General features: G+C 40.1%; 1 protein-coding gene across 3 annotated transcripts in view; it reads right to left on the bottom strand.

Annotated features, from left to right (window-relative positions):
- Positions 1-4,130: 4,130 nt before the first annotated feature.
- asic1b (acid-sensing (proton-gated) ion channel 1b) overlaps positions 4,131-19,473 on the bottom strand; it is a 148,392-nt gene continuing 133,049 nt past the window's right edge. For all 3 annotated transcript variants that reach the window (XM_069147942.1, XM_069147924.1, XM_069147932.1), the window contains 7 exons: positions 16,378-16,528; positions 15,415-15,471; positions 14,717-14,870; positions 8,688-8,779; positions 8,263-8,342; positions 7,449-7,550; positions 4,131-6,717 (listed from right to left, as the gene is read on the bottom strand). In XM_069147942.1, the coding sequence (XP_069004043.1) occupies positions 6,622-6,717; positions 7,449-7,550; positions 8,263-8,342; positions 8,688-8,779; positions 14,717-14,870; positions 15,415-15,471; positions 16,378-16,528 (732 nt within the window). In that variant the 3' untranslated portion in view covers positions 4,131-6,621. The remainder of the gene's footprint in view (positions 6,718-7,448; positions 7,551-8,262; positions 8,343-8,687; positions 8,780-14,716; positions 14,871-15,414; positions 15,472-16,377; positions 16,529-19,473) is intronic.

Genomic DNA, 19,473 nt, shown 5'->3' with positions numbered 1-19,473 from the left:
CAGGACTCCTTGTTCTTCTTTGTGCTTGAGATTCTTTGCATTTACGGCTCATTGCCCCCCTAAAGGCACTGAATGATGGCTGAGAATCTAAATATCTGAAGGACCTGCAGTAAATGGGGATTAAATGCTTTTAAATTAAGTCACCTTCCACTCAAAATATGTTTTGTTTCTTTACTTAATTTTAATATGTTTTTTTCCTCCAAGTTCTCACCTTCCTTTCTACAGAATAATTAATGAACAATCTGGAAATGTTTTAGCACCAACAAGCACAATTTTGTGGCATCACAAGCAGCCTGGAAGCCAATCAGAGTTCAGTATGAAACTTAGAAAATCCAAGGACAAGGATCGTCCTTCACTACTCGGTCTCATGAGTCCATATGCCAATGGCGTAAGTGTGCTGCTAAAAACTTGAACTCATCAGTGTACATACAGTAAGAATGGACTTTTTAGTGAAGTGGGAGACATCTCGGGTCAAACAGCTTGACATCTGACAAAAATATTTCATACCCAGAAGTTTTGGATTCTTCAATGCAAGAGAAGAAATAGGTGTAATTTTAAGACATTTTAAACAAGGACATTGCATTTTTCTTGTGGAAAAAAAAACCTATCAGACATGAATTATTATTCAGAGTAGAATATGTTTCTTGGTCTTAAATCATGTCCTGAGGGTATTTTTAACATTTGAGCAAATGAAGGACATAAGAATAATAAGAAAAAGGTTAAAACATGACTGCAGATGGCAGAGACTAACAGGCCTCAAAATGACAAAAAAAAGACCAAAATAAATGTGATCAAAATGTTCTGAACATTTGCAGCTTTAATTTCTAGTTTGGTTTCCTAACATCACATATATCTTCCTCTGAATTTTCACTCTTGGACAGTTATCTCAGAAGTCAGGCATCACATTGAGAGGTTCATAAATTACTAAATAAGCTCCATCCTCGTTCTTGAGGTGATCTAAATCCCAACTGCAGCACCTCCCTACTGGATTGTTTTTGAACTGAACCATCCTTCTTTGAACGTTTTTCAATGCCATAACTATTCATCTGAAGCACGAGAAAGCGGGTGTTGAACCTCTGAAGTGGGTTCTCTATTAACAAGTAAACAACAAGTAAGACTGGAGTGGCTGGAGTCCTGCAAGTCAGCTGAAGAATCAAACCCTTTCTTGTTTCAGAAACTTTGATGTCATTACACTTCCCCCCAATTAGGCTGTAGCTACAAAAACATGGCATCCCATCTGTTTGTGTAGCCTGTTTGTGTTTGATCAGAGTGGGCCTGTTTGAGCGCATACAGAGAGGAGGAGGGATATGTTGTGTTTGTTTGGGATCAAGTTACAGCAAAATCCTCATTTATGGGTGTCAAAAGTATCTGATTGTGCTGCATTGTGCTTCAAATCTCCGGAGGGGATTTTACATCGAGATGGCAGCTGATTAGGTTCCTTCTAACAATCGACAACCTCGATGCTGAATGAATGAACGAGGGTTCATACTTTAAACAAATGGAAGGACAAATCAGTCTGAAATCTAATACAGCATCTTTCAGTGGTGAGAAACTTGACTGCACTACAATTATTAATCCTCTTAACGAGCTGAATGTAAAGTGGAGCCCAGAGGAGCCGGCCGCAGCCTTATCTATGACAAACGGCTGAGCATCCTAATTGCACTGAGATCTGACAGGATAAATTTATGCCGGGAACGTGACTCATCTGACATGGAAGCAGGAGAGCGAGGATGGAGACAAGCTGGAGTCAACTCTGCTGTGATGATGAATTTATGGACATTACAGTATAGATCCAGTAACATGAAGCAGTACATTTACTCAAGTACTGTACTTAAGTATAATTTTGATTTATTTATATTTTACTAGAGTATTTCCATTTGATGCTTCTATATTCTTATTCGACAGCTTTTGTTACTTTGAAGAGGAAGACTTAATGGATAAAATGAAAAGCTTTTAAAGTGCAAGACATTGTTAAATATTAAACCAGTGGTTTCCAAACTTCTCTGCTCCTGACATCTCAAAGCAGTGTGTAGTTGGGTACACATTTCAGGTGTCTTTGAGTTGTTCACAGCTCCACTATATAGTTTCCCCCCCTCTAAATTTATGGTTTAATTTTAGTATGTTCAAATGATCCCATATCTCAGCAAAAATCAAAGATTAGAGAAAAAGTGCAAAAACTGAAAACATATTTGTTGATCAGAACTTTGTTCTTTCTTTTTTCGTCTTCCAGTAATAATCTGACGACCCTTCAGATTTATCTGCTTTGCCTGTGTATAAAACTGAATATAAAGTAGTTCAAACTAGCTCAACCTGCAGCAGGAGTAACACACTCCTTCCACATGGATGGCTCACTATTAATAATCTAACATAATAACACTTTAGTCAGAGAGACCAAACCAGAACTTTTACTTTCAAATTTTGAAATACATTTTGCTGCTAAAACCTATGTACTTTTACTAAAGTAAAAGAATTGTTAATTTGCTGTATTGGTGGTAAAAGATCTGAATACTTCCTCCACCACTGGTCCAGTGCGCCCTAAGATCACTGGCTCAGGTGAAAAAAGAACTCCTGATTGCCCACTTGAGAACAATATATATTTTATCATTGGATTATAAACATTGATACATTAAAGTGACGCATCACTTAAAAGTTGGTGAAAGTGGAGCTAAATGAACTACAAACTGCAGGTATCTCATTCTATGATCAGATATCATCATTATTTTATTAGTGAAAAAATGTGTCCTTGTGGGATTAATTAACTATTTATCTGTCTGTCTGTCTGTCTGTCTGTCTGTCTGTCTGTCTATCTATCTATCTATCTATCTATCTATCTATCTATCTATCTATCTATCTATCTATCTATCTATTTTTGTGGATTATATATCATTTTTCTCTCAAATGTAGTAAAGTATTAGTATAAAGTAGCATTAAATGGAAGTACAAACAAATCGAAACTGGACTGAGGTTCAGTAAATGTGCTCAGTTACTTTCCACCTCTGCTGTTGGGTTAATCAGGTGTGAGTTGTTAACTTTGTAGTATTTATTCTTATGCACACCATTTAATCCTACTGACAATGAACGTGTGAAAGTTTTAAGGTATAATTTGAGCTTGCTGTGTTTATCACTGAGTCAGAGTTACTGTGTTCCTGTTATTTTTTGTAAATAAAGATAAATAGCAGTATATTAACGGTAAAATAAAAACAAAAGAACAACAACACAGGGTGAAAACAAAACATTTGCACTGGTAAAATGAACCCAGTGTGCTGACACAAAGCTGGATCAGTTCTGACCCGGTGAGTTTTACTGTGCTTGTATTCTCATATCAGAAATGACAAAACACAGCACACCACATTAAGGAATCATGCAACAGGCGAGTAATCCCTTGTTGATGTAGATAAGATGTGATAACAGGATAAGAGGAAATTGTGATTCAAAGAGATCTTGCATCTGAGTGCATGTTCAGTGACAGCAGAAGGAGAGATTAAACTGTCAGATGCGGGTGGAAAGATGAGCACAAAAAGTCTCATTAAAATATAACAATAATTGTTCGAGGTTTCCTGCATGAAAGCGGCCCTCCGACGTAAATCACAAGCAGCTGTCCGCAGTGATTAGCTGAGGGTGTTAAAGCCATTTGAGAAGGGCAGAGAGTTTGGGATTAAATCCTTTACAGGATCATCTCTCCTTCTTATACTGTCCACAGATTGGCTGTGTGTCAAGCAACAAGGTGAAAGCAAGGAGGGAGCAGTCATCTCTGATCTTTTTATCTGGGAGGGAATGGGGGCACGCGATGATTTAACCTCAGTCCGACAGGAGAGATGGTGTTGCCAAGGTTTCTTGATCTGCTAGCAACAGGACAAACTCAACAAGTACTACCACACGAATGCGGAAAACTCCAGGAAATCCTAACATTTCTGGAAAGATTTTTAGTTTGTCTGAACACCTGCTGGTATTTTCAACCCTCACACAGCCCCCACCTGCTATTCCCTGGAGGATAATCAGGATGCAGAAAGCATCTTCGGCTGGATTTATTTTTGTTACTGGCAGGCAGCTCTCCTGTATTCTGACCCTCACTGCAATCTTCTGAGTTGCAGACTGTCGCTCAGACAAAGACACAAAATGCCAGCAGGAAATGAACAGCATCGGTTTTTATTTCTTGATTAATTTGTCTTCTTGGCAGGTACAACAGAAAATAATAAAACCATCATGGGGGAAAAAACAATTATGTTTCAGACATTCAAAAAAAAATCTTAATCAGATGTTGCAGCTGATTTCCAGAGCTATGACAGTTGTAAATTAACGCATGGTTAACAGCCAAGGTTTTTCCTCTGAATAATAAAGAATGAATCCACTCTCACATTTGATGAACCATTTTGATGTGTGGTTCTCCGCTAAGAGAAATCATGAAAAAATAACAAGCCAGAAGTGAACTTCCCGTCCTAGAATAAACCTCAGATGTCTGGTCGACCAATATGCAGCTGGCCGAGTCACAAACATGATTTTTGAGGCAGACCCTGTTTAAGGTCATCTCACCGGACTGTAATATTCACAGTCATGCATCACTTGGCTGCTTTTCTAATATAAGTGTAGCAGTTGGCAGCACCAGATGTACAGTAGTATACGAGAGAAGCCGTCCAGAGTGTGCGGCTGCTGGCTGACTGACCATCTCGATAAAACTTGTATTGGCAGTGCAGGATATTTCTCATCCATCCTTTTTGTCATACAGCAGGAGGGCCTGAAATTACATTTCAAGACTTATGCTGCTCCAAAATACCAATGTTGTTGCTTGCAGCTGTTAAACTGCAGCGCAAATGAGTGGTTGACGTAGATAAGCAATATCTAGTTTAATACCACGCTTTGGCCCTCAAACCCTTTCTTTATGCTGAGTTAATTCAAAGAAAATGTTGTATGAAGCAAAACACAAGATATCATGTTGATTGCAGGGAAATAGAGATAGCAAAAATGCCTGGGATGAGGTGCAGAATGCTTTATCAGATTTTCCGAGCTACTGGTGATTAAAAATGCACACAGTGTCTGGAGTTGAAAAATACACTGCTCTGCTTCTGTTTGCCTATTCAACCCACCAGACAAATAAAGACTTCAGGAAGTGAAGTCTCTGATAAGAATAAAACCCCAGAGGACAAACAATTTTCCAAAATGATATTTACATTTTATTTATGCTTTGATAACTGAATAGACCAGCCTATTACCTAGATGATGGAGACAGGATTATCAGGCAATATCGAGTATGTTTTTTATGAAAGAAAAAACAACTGAAAATCGGATCAACACGATATTAATAATATGACAATATATCAAGAAGAATAGTACGTTTTCTTTTACATCACCTCTACATACTGGCGGTATTGTGCTTTGATTAGACTGTTGCAACTAGAACACAGATACAGAAAAAACTTTAACAGCCCCACAAAACTCCAAGGATTTCAGTAATCAACTCTCCAAGAAAAAACTAAAAACAAATCACCTCACCTCATCACGCCCCGCAGCCGAGATAAGAGTAAATGAAGCCGAATGAAGACTCTTCGACTTATCGGGCACATGTGAAAAACAGAAAACAGAAAACAGAAAACAACAAACAAACTAAACAAATGGATGAGAAATGAAATTAGGTGCAGCTAATATTTGCAGAGTCGACAAACACTAAGCATACCAGAGCGCACGTGAGGGCTCACACGTGACAACAATCTCCCTCCACACATCACACCCACACACCCACGCACACGCACCCACGCACACGCACACACACGCTCGCACTCATGCAGAGAAATATATGAGATGTATCATCTTCCTTTACCTGTATATCATTGAGGCAAACTTGGTAATTATAATGTACATATATATATGTATATATAATGAATATAAATTAACAAATATATATATATATATATATATTTAAAAAAATTAATAAAAATTTGAAATGAAATGGAAAAACATGCACTGGACAAGTACAAGCATGCATTTACATGATGAGACCTGAAATCTTCACCAGTACATTTTAAATGGTGGGTGATGCACCACCACGCCCCCTTCCCACCCCCTCCCCCCGCACACCCGACTACACTCAGTGTGAACAAAGATACATTCTCAAACAAACTACAGTACACAGAAGTCCAGCTGTTGTTTTCTGAAGCGCTGCAATGGTTACAGATGTTGCTACATGTACAGTGGCGTAAGCAGTATGAGTATTTATCACACAAGCAGGCCGGAGTGGTGTGAAAACCGTCATGAGATAACTGTACATTTTCCCTTATTTATCTTTTTTTTTTTTTGTCTTTTGAAAGAGAAGTCCTTGTTGGCTATGTTTCTCCTTGAGCATCCGTTGCGGCAGTATTCCAGAGGAAAACACAGACAGAGTTTCGAGTGCTGCATGAAATGTTTTCTGGAAAATTAACAGGTATTTCTATATTCAGGATTTCTTCCTCCCTTGGCCTTGGGTAAAAATTCTTTGTCATGTTTGATTTTGCTGTTTTCTTCAGTTTTTAGGTAAAAAGTGCCTTTGTTAGATTCACTATCAGTTCCTCACCTTCCTTGCGCTGGATAGTTCTTGCTGTATGGTTGGCTTTGGTTGCATAACACGCCCTTTGATGCTTCACCCAGTGCTGCTCAGCAAGTGAAGTCCTCAAAGTTACCCTGGGCCGGATGATGAGGTAGCATGTTGCCAGGATATGTTGATGGTGTACGCAGGTTCTCGCAAGGAGCCTGTGAGAAAAATGTGAGGAGAGAGCGAAGGAAAATATAGGTTTATAAGATAAAGTAGAAAAAAAAAAGGAGAGGAGAGAAAAGGGGAGAAGGTGATCAGCAAAAGAGGAGGTATTGAGAGAAAATGTGCAGAGAGGGAGGAAAACCTCATAAACGCACTCCCAGAAAAATGTGACATGAGCAATAAGCTGGGAGAGAAGAATTAGATTCCTAAAGAACATACTGAAAAATGATGAAAATAATGAAGGTGGGTGGAAATAGATGACGAAGAGAAGCAGATCAGAGGAGGAGCACATCTCTTCCTTTTTTCTCTGCCTGGGCTCTGACTTACAATTAAAGGAAACTGGCTTCATTTACACTTGGAAATAAGTGAGCTGTCACACCTTCCAAAGCTCTAATTCCAGCAGGTCCCTGCTGGTGCTGTCCCCCAGCTTTGATTAAATTCAAACTACTTTACGCTCTCCTACTTCTCTCTCTCTCTCTCTCAATTTCTCCCCCCCTCTCATCCCAATCACTTTTTCACTCGCTTTCGCATCTCTCAAGTCTTTCCCTCCCCGGCTTCCTCCGTCTCTATCGCTTCTCTCTCTCCTCTGCTCTGCCTCCCACCATCGCTGTTTCATCCTCCTTCGCCCTGGCTGCAGTTAAGACCAGTGATGACGAAGAAGAGAGTGTGCCCCTGTCAAGGCAATGCAGTCTGACACAGTGAAAGTACTTTGCAGCAGCCTACTGACATGGCGTTTCACATCATCCAGGCTCAGCACAGCTCCCCGGTCATTGTTGTTGCGGCTTTTGTGTTTCTTCTTCATGCATCGACAGAGTTTGTACTTCATCACCTGAAAATAGACACAAAAAACAACAACCATCACTGACCTTCTGGGATCAAAACAACATATTTCTTTTGGTTTCTGGAGACCGTCCAAACACACTTGGTTTTTTCACCGTTCAAGCCCACACACTTGGGAGTTTGAAGCTGCAATGTAAATGCAATTGATTTTATGTACCTACAAATATGTTTCCCCATCGATCCTGCATATGAGCAGGTGCTGCTTTTAGTTTTGTCCATTTCACACACACTCACATGTCTAATCAAGGACTAACAGACATGAAAAAAACAAAAAACACTCAGCATTGCTTGCAGTACAGGCAGCATAAAGAAAGCATGTCAGTCTAATGAGAATGGAAAGAGACATCCTGACTAATTTAAAATATAATCCATCCAAAATGTTAATGTATTCAGCGTTGCTGCTGCTAAAATGTGTGTGTGTGTGTGTGTGTGTGTGTGTGTGTGTGTGTGTGTGTGTGTGTGTGTGTGTGTGTGTGTGTGTGTGTGTGTGTGAAGTTGGCCTGCACGGTTGTGAGGGACAGCGCATTCGTCATGCTCGCAAAAACACGTCCTTGTACGGATGGTAACATTGTGTGAGAAACTCAATTTTGTGAGCAAGTAATTCCATAATGGAGGAGTGGTACAAATTACCATAAAAAATATATCACACTGGATGTTTGATGCAAGTGAGAGCGTCCAGACGATAACAAGAGATGTTTTACCTCATATAGATAGTCAAAGAGTTCGAGAACAGTGAGGATGCTGGCTCCAATGAAGAGCCCCATTTGACCTCCAATATCACCTGAAAAGACAAGAAAGAAAGCACAATTTGTATCTTAATACACAACAGAGATGGAAATCATGTCTGTGCATTCATGTGAAACAATGGTCCGCTTTGAAACAGACTGTCCATCTTTATTTACATCTGAAAGGCGGGAAATGCAACACAAAACAAAGATGTTTGCATATTCGCAGTTGAAAAGCGATGATCGATTAAAGAGACAGTTTTATTGTCTTGTGGGACTTGAACACCTATTATAAAAATCCAAGCACTTGCGTTACTGTCACTTTAGATAAAAAGCATCTGTCATGCTGAATACTGCATATTATCTATTCCCAAGAAAACACTTGACAGCCATTTTCTTACCCAGAAGGCCTGCCAATTCGTAGGCTTTCTTTTGTTCAATGGTTTCGTAGTTCAGCGCTTCAAAGTAGATATCCAACACCAGAATGTTATCACTGTGAACAGAGGGGGAAGCATGCGGTTTTAAGTCACATATTCAAATGCCTCAGTTTACATTTCACACATGTTTCTATCAGATTTTCCTGAGGCAGAGAAGACGATTGGTGAGCCTCCACTTCCTGCAGATAACAAAGAAGATGCATCAAGTTGAGCAAATAACCGGCTGCCACTAACTAATTTCCTGTCGGTGGGACTGGTCATTGAGGAATAGAATGGAAGTGATGACAGCTGTTTGATTTCATTCCGCGTTAAAGTCTGAAACTCAAGACTTCAGCAGAAAGAAAATGAAAAGGGATTAGTTTACAGGCCCAGGGCAACACAGACTATTATTGTGATTCTTGAATATCCTCTCTGTGGGCAAATTCAGGCTTCACACCCTGCTGGAGTAAAGATCAAAACCACAACTTGACTTTGTACTTTTCTTTTTGTGCACTTGGTTCTCAGTCATATTACTGAAATTTAAGTCGAGGCAAGTGACGGTCTGTCGGTCCTGAAAGAAACTCCGGTGAAGGCGAGGGCTGACTTTAAATGACTAAATGCAAATTACAGCCAATAATGAAAAGATGGAGATGTACCAATATAAAACAAACACAAAATGTCTTAATGTTCCGTGCGAATTATGGGAAATACTTTACTTTCAGCTCATTCAGTTGAACTGCACTGACTTTATTAAAAGCACATACAACATCCCTCGTAAACAGGTTGAAAAACAACCATCATGCACTTAATTGCTTGCCCGGTAAGGTGATCTAGGTCAGTGGTTACATCAACGACGGCTCTGTCTTATTAAGTGTCCCAGAAAGCCGCTATGTACATTACAACAGGACACTGGACCCGGCTCACTTGAATGGATCAATGGAGCCTTCAGTTCAGAGCACACACACGTTACAGCAGGGTCTGTTTGAGTTAAGCTAAAACGGACTATTATGTCATGAGTTATACTTACATTAAGTAGATATCGTTTTTCAAACACTATTACATATCCCTCCACCCAGTAGAGTGTGGCATTAATAATAACAAACACGCACAACACATGCTTTTTTGTAATTTATGAAATTGTAAAATTGTTTATGATGTGTTATGTTGCACACGGCCTGCTGTAACTTTTCATAGAGCGACGCCTACCAGACCAAAGTTATTCACAGTAATCTCGGAGCCTCTGACATCGTTTGATTCGAGACAGACATGTGCACAATCGATCGGCACGCGAGGCATGTTGGAAAGATTTCTGTCCAACTTTGATCCCGACTTGCTCATTTTACGCGGGCAACGAAAAACATCGCAAGATCAATGCGGCTGCCAGTTTTTGGAGCCGGGCGCCGCAGTTGCTCTTCACCGACTGCACGGCCTCAGGGTATGATGGGAAACGTCTGGTTCTCACCTGATCTGAAAGGTAATGAGTTTAGATGTTCTCTCAACAGTATGATGTTCAACAAGAAGTTTTTTTGTTTCTGTGGAATTGGAGAGATTTTGGTTGCATTTATCTGACTTTGAAGGTTAATTATGTTAACAGAATTAATGTTGTTGGTTGATGGTGACGTTTATCATTCAGATCATCACACACTGCACGCAATACATCACAGCTCCAGCGTGTTGTATAATAATATTGGAATGATTTAATTCTAGATTTATTCAACAACATATGATGATAGTCTTCATATATCAATAGGAAAGCTGTTTTTTTTGCATTTCTTTCTTTCTGAATTTAACTATTTACTCATGTTTTCAATTTATTTGTCTGAGAGGGACAGGTCTGCTCAGCTGATTGATATGATGCAGATTTACAAGAAAAGTAATGTAAAACGGAGGTTGAACCATCACCTAGAGAGCATTTTAATAGGCCGCCTGGTCATAATTACAATAATTGGAAACGGCATCGAAAGTGATCGGTGTCTGATAACATTTCATTAAATGAGGTTCAGCTCTAACAGGATGTCTGTGTTTCTGTGATTTCCTGTACCGAGTGAAGGTTGCTGGAAACTGATCGACTTGACAGCAGCTTTTCTTGCAGCATTTATCAGCTTTTGGAAGTTGTGACACCTCTTTCCTTTTCTGCAGTACTTGGGTGTTTATAGGAGCTGCGTCAAAGCGGCTGAGGCAATGATATCCCTCATCAGTCTTAACTTATTTTGTGACTGCTAACTGGATATATTTTGACCTGACATTGTCATTTTCATTCTCAATGTCTTTTACACGATCTGATTCTGGATTAGAACAAAAGTTCCTGATCAGCAGCCTGAAGGACATCTTCATTTTCAGAGATATCATTATACAAATCCTCCAATAGAATGCTACTCGCAACTAAACCAGCAACCCAGCTGGTATTTTTTGTATATTCTACAAGACATATCACTAGTTTAATAAACAGTCAAAGCCATGGCTGAGCATTTGCGTTTCGGAACTGCTGCAGCGAAAAATCACAGATTCAGACAGCCAGAGTTTCACACGTCACAAACCTGAGGAACCAATCCCGTCAGCATGCAGGGCTTTCTAAATCATCAAGCTGTAGGGGAGCAGAGAAGGTGTGGGTGGAGATAGAGACAGGGACTGTTTGCATATTCATACATCCACATGTTCTGAATGAAGGCAAATGTTTGAGTTAACTCTAAGTCATTTTAAAACATAAGGGAATGACATTTTTCTTCTTCACGTAATTTATAGGGGTATATCACTGCCATAAATCAAGAGCATGGTCTCTCAGTTTGAGAGACTCAAATAGTCGCTGCTCGCTCGTGGATTTGCTCTGTTCGCTTTCAAAACTGTACGCTTGCACTCGGACGTCCTCTCCTCCAGTTTAAACCTCCTGAGCTTCTGCTCTTGGATCTCTGGTTGTGCTCTTGGATTTTTGTGAAATGATTCTGCCAAAAGTCCCCAACCAATAGAATGCCATGGTATGACGTTAACAATAAAATGTCACTGCCTCCTTTCAGGTGCGCTCGCTTCACGTCTTACAGCGTCCCCTACGGGCGGTTACTGTTACTGTAGCCTCTTTAGAAAATACCAATCTGACTCCCCTTTCCCCAATACACAGTAGAAAATAAGTTAAATATATTCTCCTTTTGTGGCCCCTTTCAACGGATCTGTCTACTGTTCAAGAAAACCTAATTGTGTGAACCCCCTTCCAATTGTACACTTGGTTGTGCCCAAGCTACTGTTTGCTAATTAGCATTGAAAGCGGACCGGCAGCCGGACATAGGAGTCTTCATTTAGACAGTAAGAAACAGCTACCTGAACAGGAAACAGCTCAGTATACAAGGTAATAAAAGCCGACATTTCAGGGAAATGGTGCCTCTGTACAATGTACACTTTATAGACTCAGAGCTAAGTTAGCAGGCCAGCGCCCGCAAAAGTCCTCTAAAAGTCCACTATTAAAAGTCTGACACGTTCAGAGGGTAATTATATTTGTCTGACAACTTTATGGAAAGGATTCCCACAATGTTAGACCTTTTTGCTTAATCAGAAACAGCTGTAGTAAGCCACCAGACTCCATTTAAAAAAAAAACAGTCATTTTAAGCCTGGTGGCTTTGAACAGAGATAAAACAACACTTTTAAGTGAAACAAAAAAGATCTCTGTCTGTATGTAGTCTTTCCCTAATTTTGTCAGTAACTCTGAGTAATAATCCCAACCTGTCACTGGTAAAAACAACCACTTTAAGTGAATGTACGTAGTTGAAGGCTGTTCAGCAAACTATTTAGGGAGTGTACAATGTACAGTTACCTGAAATGTATCTATTGCCTTGTCAACTAAGCAGTTACCTATTGAGATATCTGTTACTGTCTGTAATAATAATGTTGCAGTCATTGCAAAACACTGTTACATCTATCAACTCCAAAAGTCCTACAAGAAAACAAGCTAAGTTAATTGGGCGGGAATGACGAATCCACTTCACAGTAACCGCCCGTAAGGGACGCTGTAAGACATAAAGCAAGCACACCCACAAGCAGGCAGTGACCACGTCATTGGTGGTTAATGTCTGTCCTGGCTTTCTGTTGGTTGGGGACTTTTGGCAGCAACTATTTGAGTCCGATGGGAGACTTTTGAGAGAAAATATTACAATAATTAATCATGCAAGAAAACAAGAAATCATGCTCTCAAACTGAGAGAGCATGCTCTTGAATTATGGTAGTGATATACCCCCATAGTAATTCTGATGATCAGATATACGTTTTAGGGTTTAATCAATGCCAGAACAGGGACTTTAAGACATTTATTTATTACTTTAGCTATTTATTGTATTTTAAATTTATGGTTTTATCAAAACTGTTGATCACATTCAGCTACCGCAATTGCTTATCCATTATTTCTACTTTACTATTTCATCAATTCATCAATCAGTGTTACTTAAAGTTGTATCAATTGTTTGTCCATTACATTTTGCCCACTAGTTCATCTGTTTCATCCAACCAATCTCAAATTGTAATGGTCAGTTGTTAAAGCTGATTTAATATGTTTATGTTAAATAATATGTTCCATTTTCCGTTTGTGCTCAAACTGCCATTTCTATTTGTTTTAGCTGCTCCAAATACTGAAACCTTCAAAGTTATTTACCTGCAAGCTGCATTTGTGGTTTGTAAAGTTTATTATACAATTATATAAAACTATTTGATCAGGTAGTCTTGTTGAAAATGAGAAATCTTTTCCAACCTGTGCCACTTGTACCTGCCATCGTACTGCCTGTACCTCTGAGATAAAAGTGCCCTTGGTTGGTTGCACCTTTTTATGACATTTCTGGGTAGTTTCGTCTGATTTGTAGGCTTCCTTCTGTGTGAGGTGTCATCCTGAAGTGTGTGTTGTCAGATGTTCTCACTGCTTAGTGAGTAACCTGAAATCCATTTGATCGGAGCTGCTGTCAAACAGCAGATTAAATTAGGTGTCTAACCGTCTCTCTCTTTCTGTTTGTGGTCCCCAGTAAGAAGACAGACAGTCCACCGCCACAGACTTCAGTTTCACACCACCGAACACTGTGCAGCCTAAAAAAACCAGAACACTTCAGCTAATGTTAATCACAGTGACGCGACTTGGAAATATGGCTGGTCAGGAAATGATTAGGATGGATTCATATCAATCTACAGGGAATCAAAAAAAAACTTCCTGAAGGGAGGAGTGAAGGATTTTACAGCACTCTGGCTACATTAGTAATTATCTTGTCCTCTCTGCTGGGAGTGATAGATAAAATATTCAACTATTGTTGTACTGTCTCTGTATTTCCTTGAACTACTTTTGATCTTTTCAGTGTATTTTGCCAAGAAACACTCAATACTTGGCTGATTAATCAAGTTAAACTCTGACTGGGAGCTCTTTATCCTATTTCCTCACCTCACTGAAAAACTCAAAGTTTGAGAATGTGAATCAGTTAAAACATTCACTAAGGAGCCTTCCAGCAAGGTAGTTAAATCAAGAAAAGAGAATCAGCGATTTAATTTGCTTGGTGGCAATTTTCGTATTCTTACGGGTAACTGACATTGGAGACGTGACCTTGTGTCAAGACGTTTAGAGTGCAGTTACCTAAAGTTGTTTAATTCATTTAAAACAGTGGTAAAGTTCAGACTTATGTCTTATTTCCTCACAATAAAGCCACTTGTCAGCAGTGAACTCAAACAATCACAGAGACAGAAATCCATCGCAGAAGAAAGAGAAGTAAGAGCCAAGTGACACAGTAACACATTCTGTGAAACAATAACACAACATGATCGTAACACCAGATTATAACTGAACTGAAATTGGATGAATGACAATATTGGACGGATGACAATAAAAAGTAAAATTTTTAACTGCCTCGTATCAAGCGGCTTCTCAGCCGGCGGTAAAAGTTTGGTTGCACAGAAACAGCATCGATGTGATAAAATGAAAACGTGAATATAAAGTAAAGTAGCTTTGAAAAATCCCAGCTCATCCTTTGATAAATAAGACGCACAAAAAAATGTGACTCACGCTATGTACTGCTCTGTCTTGTTGAATTTCTTGGCGAGGTACTTGGCAGATGCTTTGCTGGGTATCTTGACGAAGGACAGCTCTTTTCCGTATCGCGTCATGTTGCACGGTGTCTCGCACACACAGTAGTCGTTGTCTCTTTCCACAAGAAAGTCTGACAAATGAAGAGGACAGACAGACAAGAGAGAGAGCGGACGCAGGGACGGGAAAATGAATCGTCACTACAGGATGACAAACAAAACATCAGCTGGGTGAAAGGCGTCAGAGAAAATTTGTAAAAAGACATGATGAGGAGCGACCTCAGAGGCCTGTACACAAAATACTAATTATATATCAAACATGCAGACAGACTCGGAGAGATAGCCGCAGCCAGAGGCCAATGGGTGAGAGAGCGAGAGATTGCAAGTCAGTAAGAAAACAAGCAACAAACATGAAAGACCTGACAGGTAACTGTTAGTGGAGAGACGGGGGAGTGTGAAAAGGAGAGCCTCGGTGCCAGGCATGAGGTTTACTATTTGAAAATGGGTACAATCAGGCTGGAGGAACACTATTATCTGTTATCAGCTTGGATCAGGAGCTCAGGAGCTCTGAACAGTGGGACATACACACTGAACAGGGCACACACACACACACACACACACACACACGCACACGCACACGCACACGCACAAAAGCAGCGTGCTGGTTTATCTCCTTACCCAAGGCAGGATCTGCACATTCCTTGTACTGCTCCGGGGTGCAGTATGGGGCATCTCCTAAGGACAGGCAGAAGAAACACATTGTTCTCAGTCTAAACAAAAAGAGGGAAGCATGTCAAGACGATGGTTTCAAAAAGGAAAAAAAGGGGAGGAGATCTGGGCTGAGGATTCATCTTGTCTCAGACTGTCATTACTGTCCTTGTCAAAACTGGGTATTCCTCATAAAATTTATCTCATCTCATAACTGATTTTAATCAACTTTTGTACTTTTGCTGCCTCTCATCATTTTTAGTCACTCGTCTCCACCTTTCTCTTTCCGGGCCGTTGAGCCATCATTCTCCCTCTATCAGGATAACATAGGAAAACGACATGATGAGGATGTAGAGGAAATGATTTCCCAGATGCAATTATTCAAATTCAATCTCATGACAAAGAGATTGGAGAGACGAACAGGAGCAAAGGCGGGGCAGAGGGTGTACACAAGGGGGCTCTCTGCAGACTCACAACAATCAACTGCTCGATCACTTTAAGGTAACTAGTCCTGATTGTCAAACGGACGTATTTTCAGGCTGTCTATGCAAACACAGGGCTCTCTGATTGCAGATAGAGATGTTTATTGGACAGGTGAGTGAGTGTTAATAGAGGCCGAATCCGAATGTTTCCTCTGTGCCAAACTCATTTTCAATTTGCCATCTAAAGATGCCACAAAGATTAAATGTAGGAGGCAGACAGCAAATGCTGTCTGTAATCACGGCACAAACACAATGAAAACAGTTGAGTTTTCTGATCCACTGGAGTGTGAAAGTATCTGATTGCCTGCAGTTGCTGGCAAAAACCTGTTTGTTCTTCAGGAACAGCTTAAAATGAAAGTATTTCTCGATGAGATTACGACAACAGACATAATGACATGTCACATGTTTATAGATAAATGTAGAAATGTCTGGATCCCCTCCTGGTTCCTACCAGGCATGTGGACCATCCTGCAGTTGCAGTTCTCCACCAGGTATCGCGTCTCACAGTCGATGCGGCAGGCCGTGATGCTGTAACTGCTGAAGAAGTCCGAGTCCATCGGCGTGGCTTTGCAGTCCCCCCACGGCGGAGGCAGATATGTCAGCTGAAAGAGAGGCAGAACCACTTTAGTCATGAAGCATAATGTGTGTTGAACACCCTGTCCTGTGCCTTGTTAATGCAGTCATTTGACCTAGTTCCTTCTGTAAATATGACGACAGACTTGTTACTCTGCCTGCACGAGAAGCCATTATATATTTACTGTCATTGGCACAGAAGATGAATCGCATTCTTTTTTTTTTTCTTCACTTTATTAATGCAACAGGCTGCCACTAGCGCAGCGCCAGGTAACCTGACCTGAGGTGCATGTTTTTGGATGATGGGAGGAAGCCGGAGAACCCGGCGAGAACCCACGCAAGCACAGGGAGAACATGCAAACTCCCCACAGAAAGGCCCAGGACCGGATTCGAACCCGGAACCTTTTTGCCGTAAGGCGACAATGCTAACCACTGCACCACCGTGCCACATTCTTACTCCATGGTGTATACATGTGCATCATGGTTGTCATTGTGGGTGCTTCTCTCCTACGCTTCTCCTATTCCTAGTGTGTGCTTTCATTGTGCTGCCCACTCTTCATGCAGGAGCTGAATAGTATAAGCTGTGTAGTAGAGCTTAGTTTTAAGAGTTTCACTCTGAACGGTTTTGCTGCAGAACAGACTGTATGTCCAATGACTCAGTTTTGTCCAGTGAATCTGAGAATCTTTTACATTGCATACTGGCATTTAAGATGTAACTGCAGAGTTATATTTACAAGTGTGAGATATGTACAACTATATACATCATTATTTACCTAAACATCAGGCCATTATGCAGTGTACTGCATATTAAGTGCATACAGCAGTGTTTCCCCTACCATTGCACTCACACACCCCCCCCGAAAAAAAGAAACATAATACAAATATACTCATAGAACTGCGGTGACGTTCAGTAACTACTACTTATTGACTTCGTTCCTGTGCACCCGTTTCATTTCAGCTCAGGGTGAGATTCGCTTGTGCCGTTTTCTGTCACTAAAAGTCACGCTAATTTCTTTGTTTCTCTGCTCTGCTGCTGTGCCTGCTTACACAGAGCAGAAGGTGGACACAGGTGAACCAGACCAGCATTTTTTATACACACCCTGCCTGTATCTACTGCAAGTAGTAAGGATGCTAATGTTAGCATCGGTGATGATGGTGGTGCAATCTATTCCGGTCCCCAGAACTGCAGAGGGCGAAACACTGTACAATATGTACACATTTGAAATCAAAATAACGTGTATTGCGTATATTTTATATATGCAATTTTATCTTTTAATTACTATCCTTGGATTTGTTTTTATAATCATAATTTTATTCTAAATCTTCATTATTCTATTTTAATTATTTATCTTATAGCACACTGGGCTGTTTCGCAAGAGTTTGCCACCCTGCACCTCAGTGCACATATTGTGTTAGCATTTAAATAGGGCTGCAACTATCTAACATTTTCTACATTAATTGTTTTCTATAGAACATTTTTTTAAGTGAAAAATGACCATTTTATTGATGATCAAACTGATAAGGCTTGTTTTATACTACCAACAGTCCAAAACTTTGAGGTATTCAAAGAACAAACAAATAAAAAACAACAACAGAAATCCCCCCTTGAGAACACAGAGTAAAGCATGTAGATATAGAATGCCCATATAAGTAGTTTACAAAAAGCAAAAATAACCCAATAAGTCACCAGTAATGAATAAAAAAGTACTGGCCAGCATATTCCTCACACTAAAAATAAACAGACATGAATAAAGATGAGATGATCTGAGTCATAATCACAGGCTTACATCAGAAGTGTCTCTGATCAGAACACTTGAGACAAGAGCTACACATGTTAATTTAAAGTATTTACCTCCTACTCCAAAACAAACCTCAATGAATCTTGTGCACATTCTTGAGTTTGCGTCACACTGTTCATTCTGACAAAGTAAACTAAAACAAAAGAATTGATTTTATGATTTATATTACGACATTATCAGTACTCATTTAGATTCTATCCGCCTTCATATAACGGAAGGGCCAAATCGGCTGTATTAAATAAAGTAAGAGGCTATAAAAAAGTCCAGATGTGTTTCTGTCTCATCAGTTCCAACAGTGCATCACTGAGTGCTCACACAGCAATAAATTAAAGGCCACTGTTGTGAGTTGGGGACCTGCATTTTACAATTTGTACTGGAGAGCAAGAGGCAACCATGGGTGTCGCATACTGGATTTGGTTACTAATAACCCGAAGCGATGTTCAACATGCACGTACAGTTTTCACACGCAGAACGAACAGTACAGAGCCCTGAAGAAAACCAGTCACGACTAAAAGTGAATCGGGCGGCTGTAATGATTCTTCTGCTTATGTTCGCATCAAGGACGCTTTCCAAAGTCAACCAGAACATAAAAATCATTAGAGCTGGGTACAGTGTGATGATCAATAATAGGTGCATGTCTATATATTCATCTCATCACGTGGTGCCGACCTATTGAAGGAGCCATTTGACTTGATAATGGCTCTCTTATGCACGGAGGTTTGTTATTTCCATTTCCATTTCCTTTCATTTTCAAAAGCTCCATTCAGCCTTTCTGAACCACGCTGAGGCAACATTACCTCTCAAAATTGGCAAAAGCTTTCATTCTGCAAGTTATGGACAGAAGTGAATGGGGCGTATACAAATTTCAGGACATTTTAGTGTGTTGTTAGCTGTTTAACCACAAAGAAGAAAAACAAATCATGTTAAGACCGTGACCTCAATTCTCCCTCATTTACTGAGTGAGAGAGCAAACCAAAAGCTAAAAAGCAGATCGGAGGGAGTCAGCGGCACCCAATAAACTGCAAAAGATGAGGGTGGAGAAACATATTGAAGTTTTTTTTTTGCTTTTCATGTTAAGTAGCAGGGATATTGCAGATTTTTTTTTTCTGGCATAACGGTGAGTGACAGTTTGGCTGGCCGAAAAGTCCCCGACAGCTTTACACGACAAAACTGCT

The sequence above is a fragment of the Embiotoca jacksoni genome, unplaced genomic scaffold (assembly GCF_022577435.1).
Source record: "Embiotoca jacksoni isolate LCO1_2020_lvr unplaced genomic scaffold, fEmbJac1.0.p SCAF_1, whole genome shotgun sequence".
Classification (NCBI taxonomy): Eukaryota; Metazoa; Chordata; class Actinopteri; family Embiotocidae; genus Embiotoca; species Embiotoca jacksoni.
The sequence above is the reverse complement of the archived record's forward strand: the minus strand, read 5'-3'. Positions and strand labels throughout refer to the sequence as shown.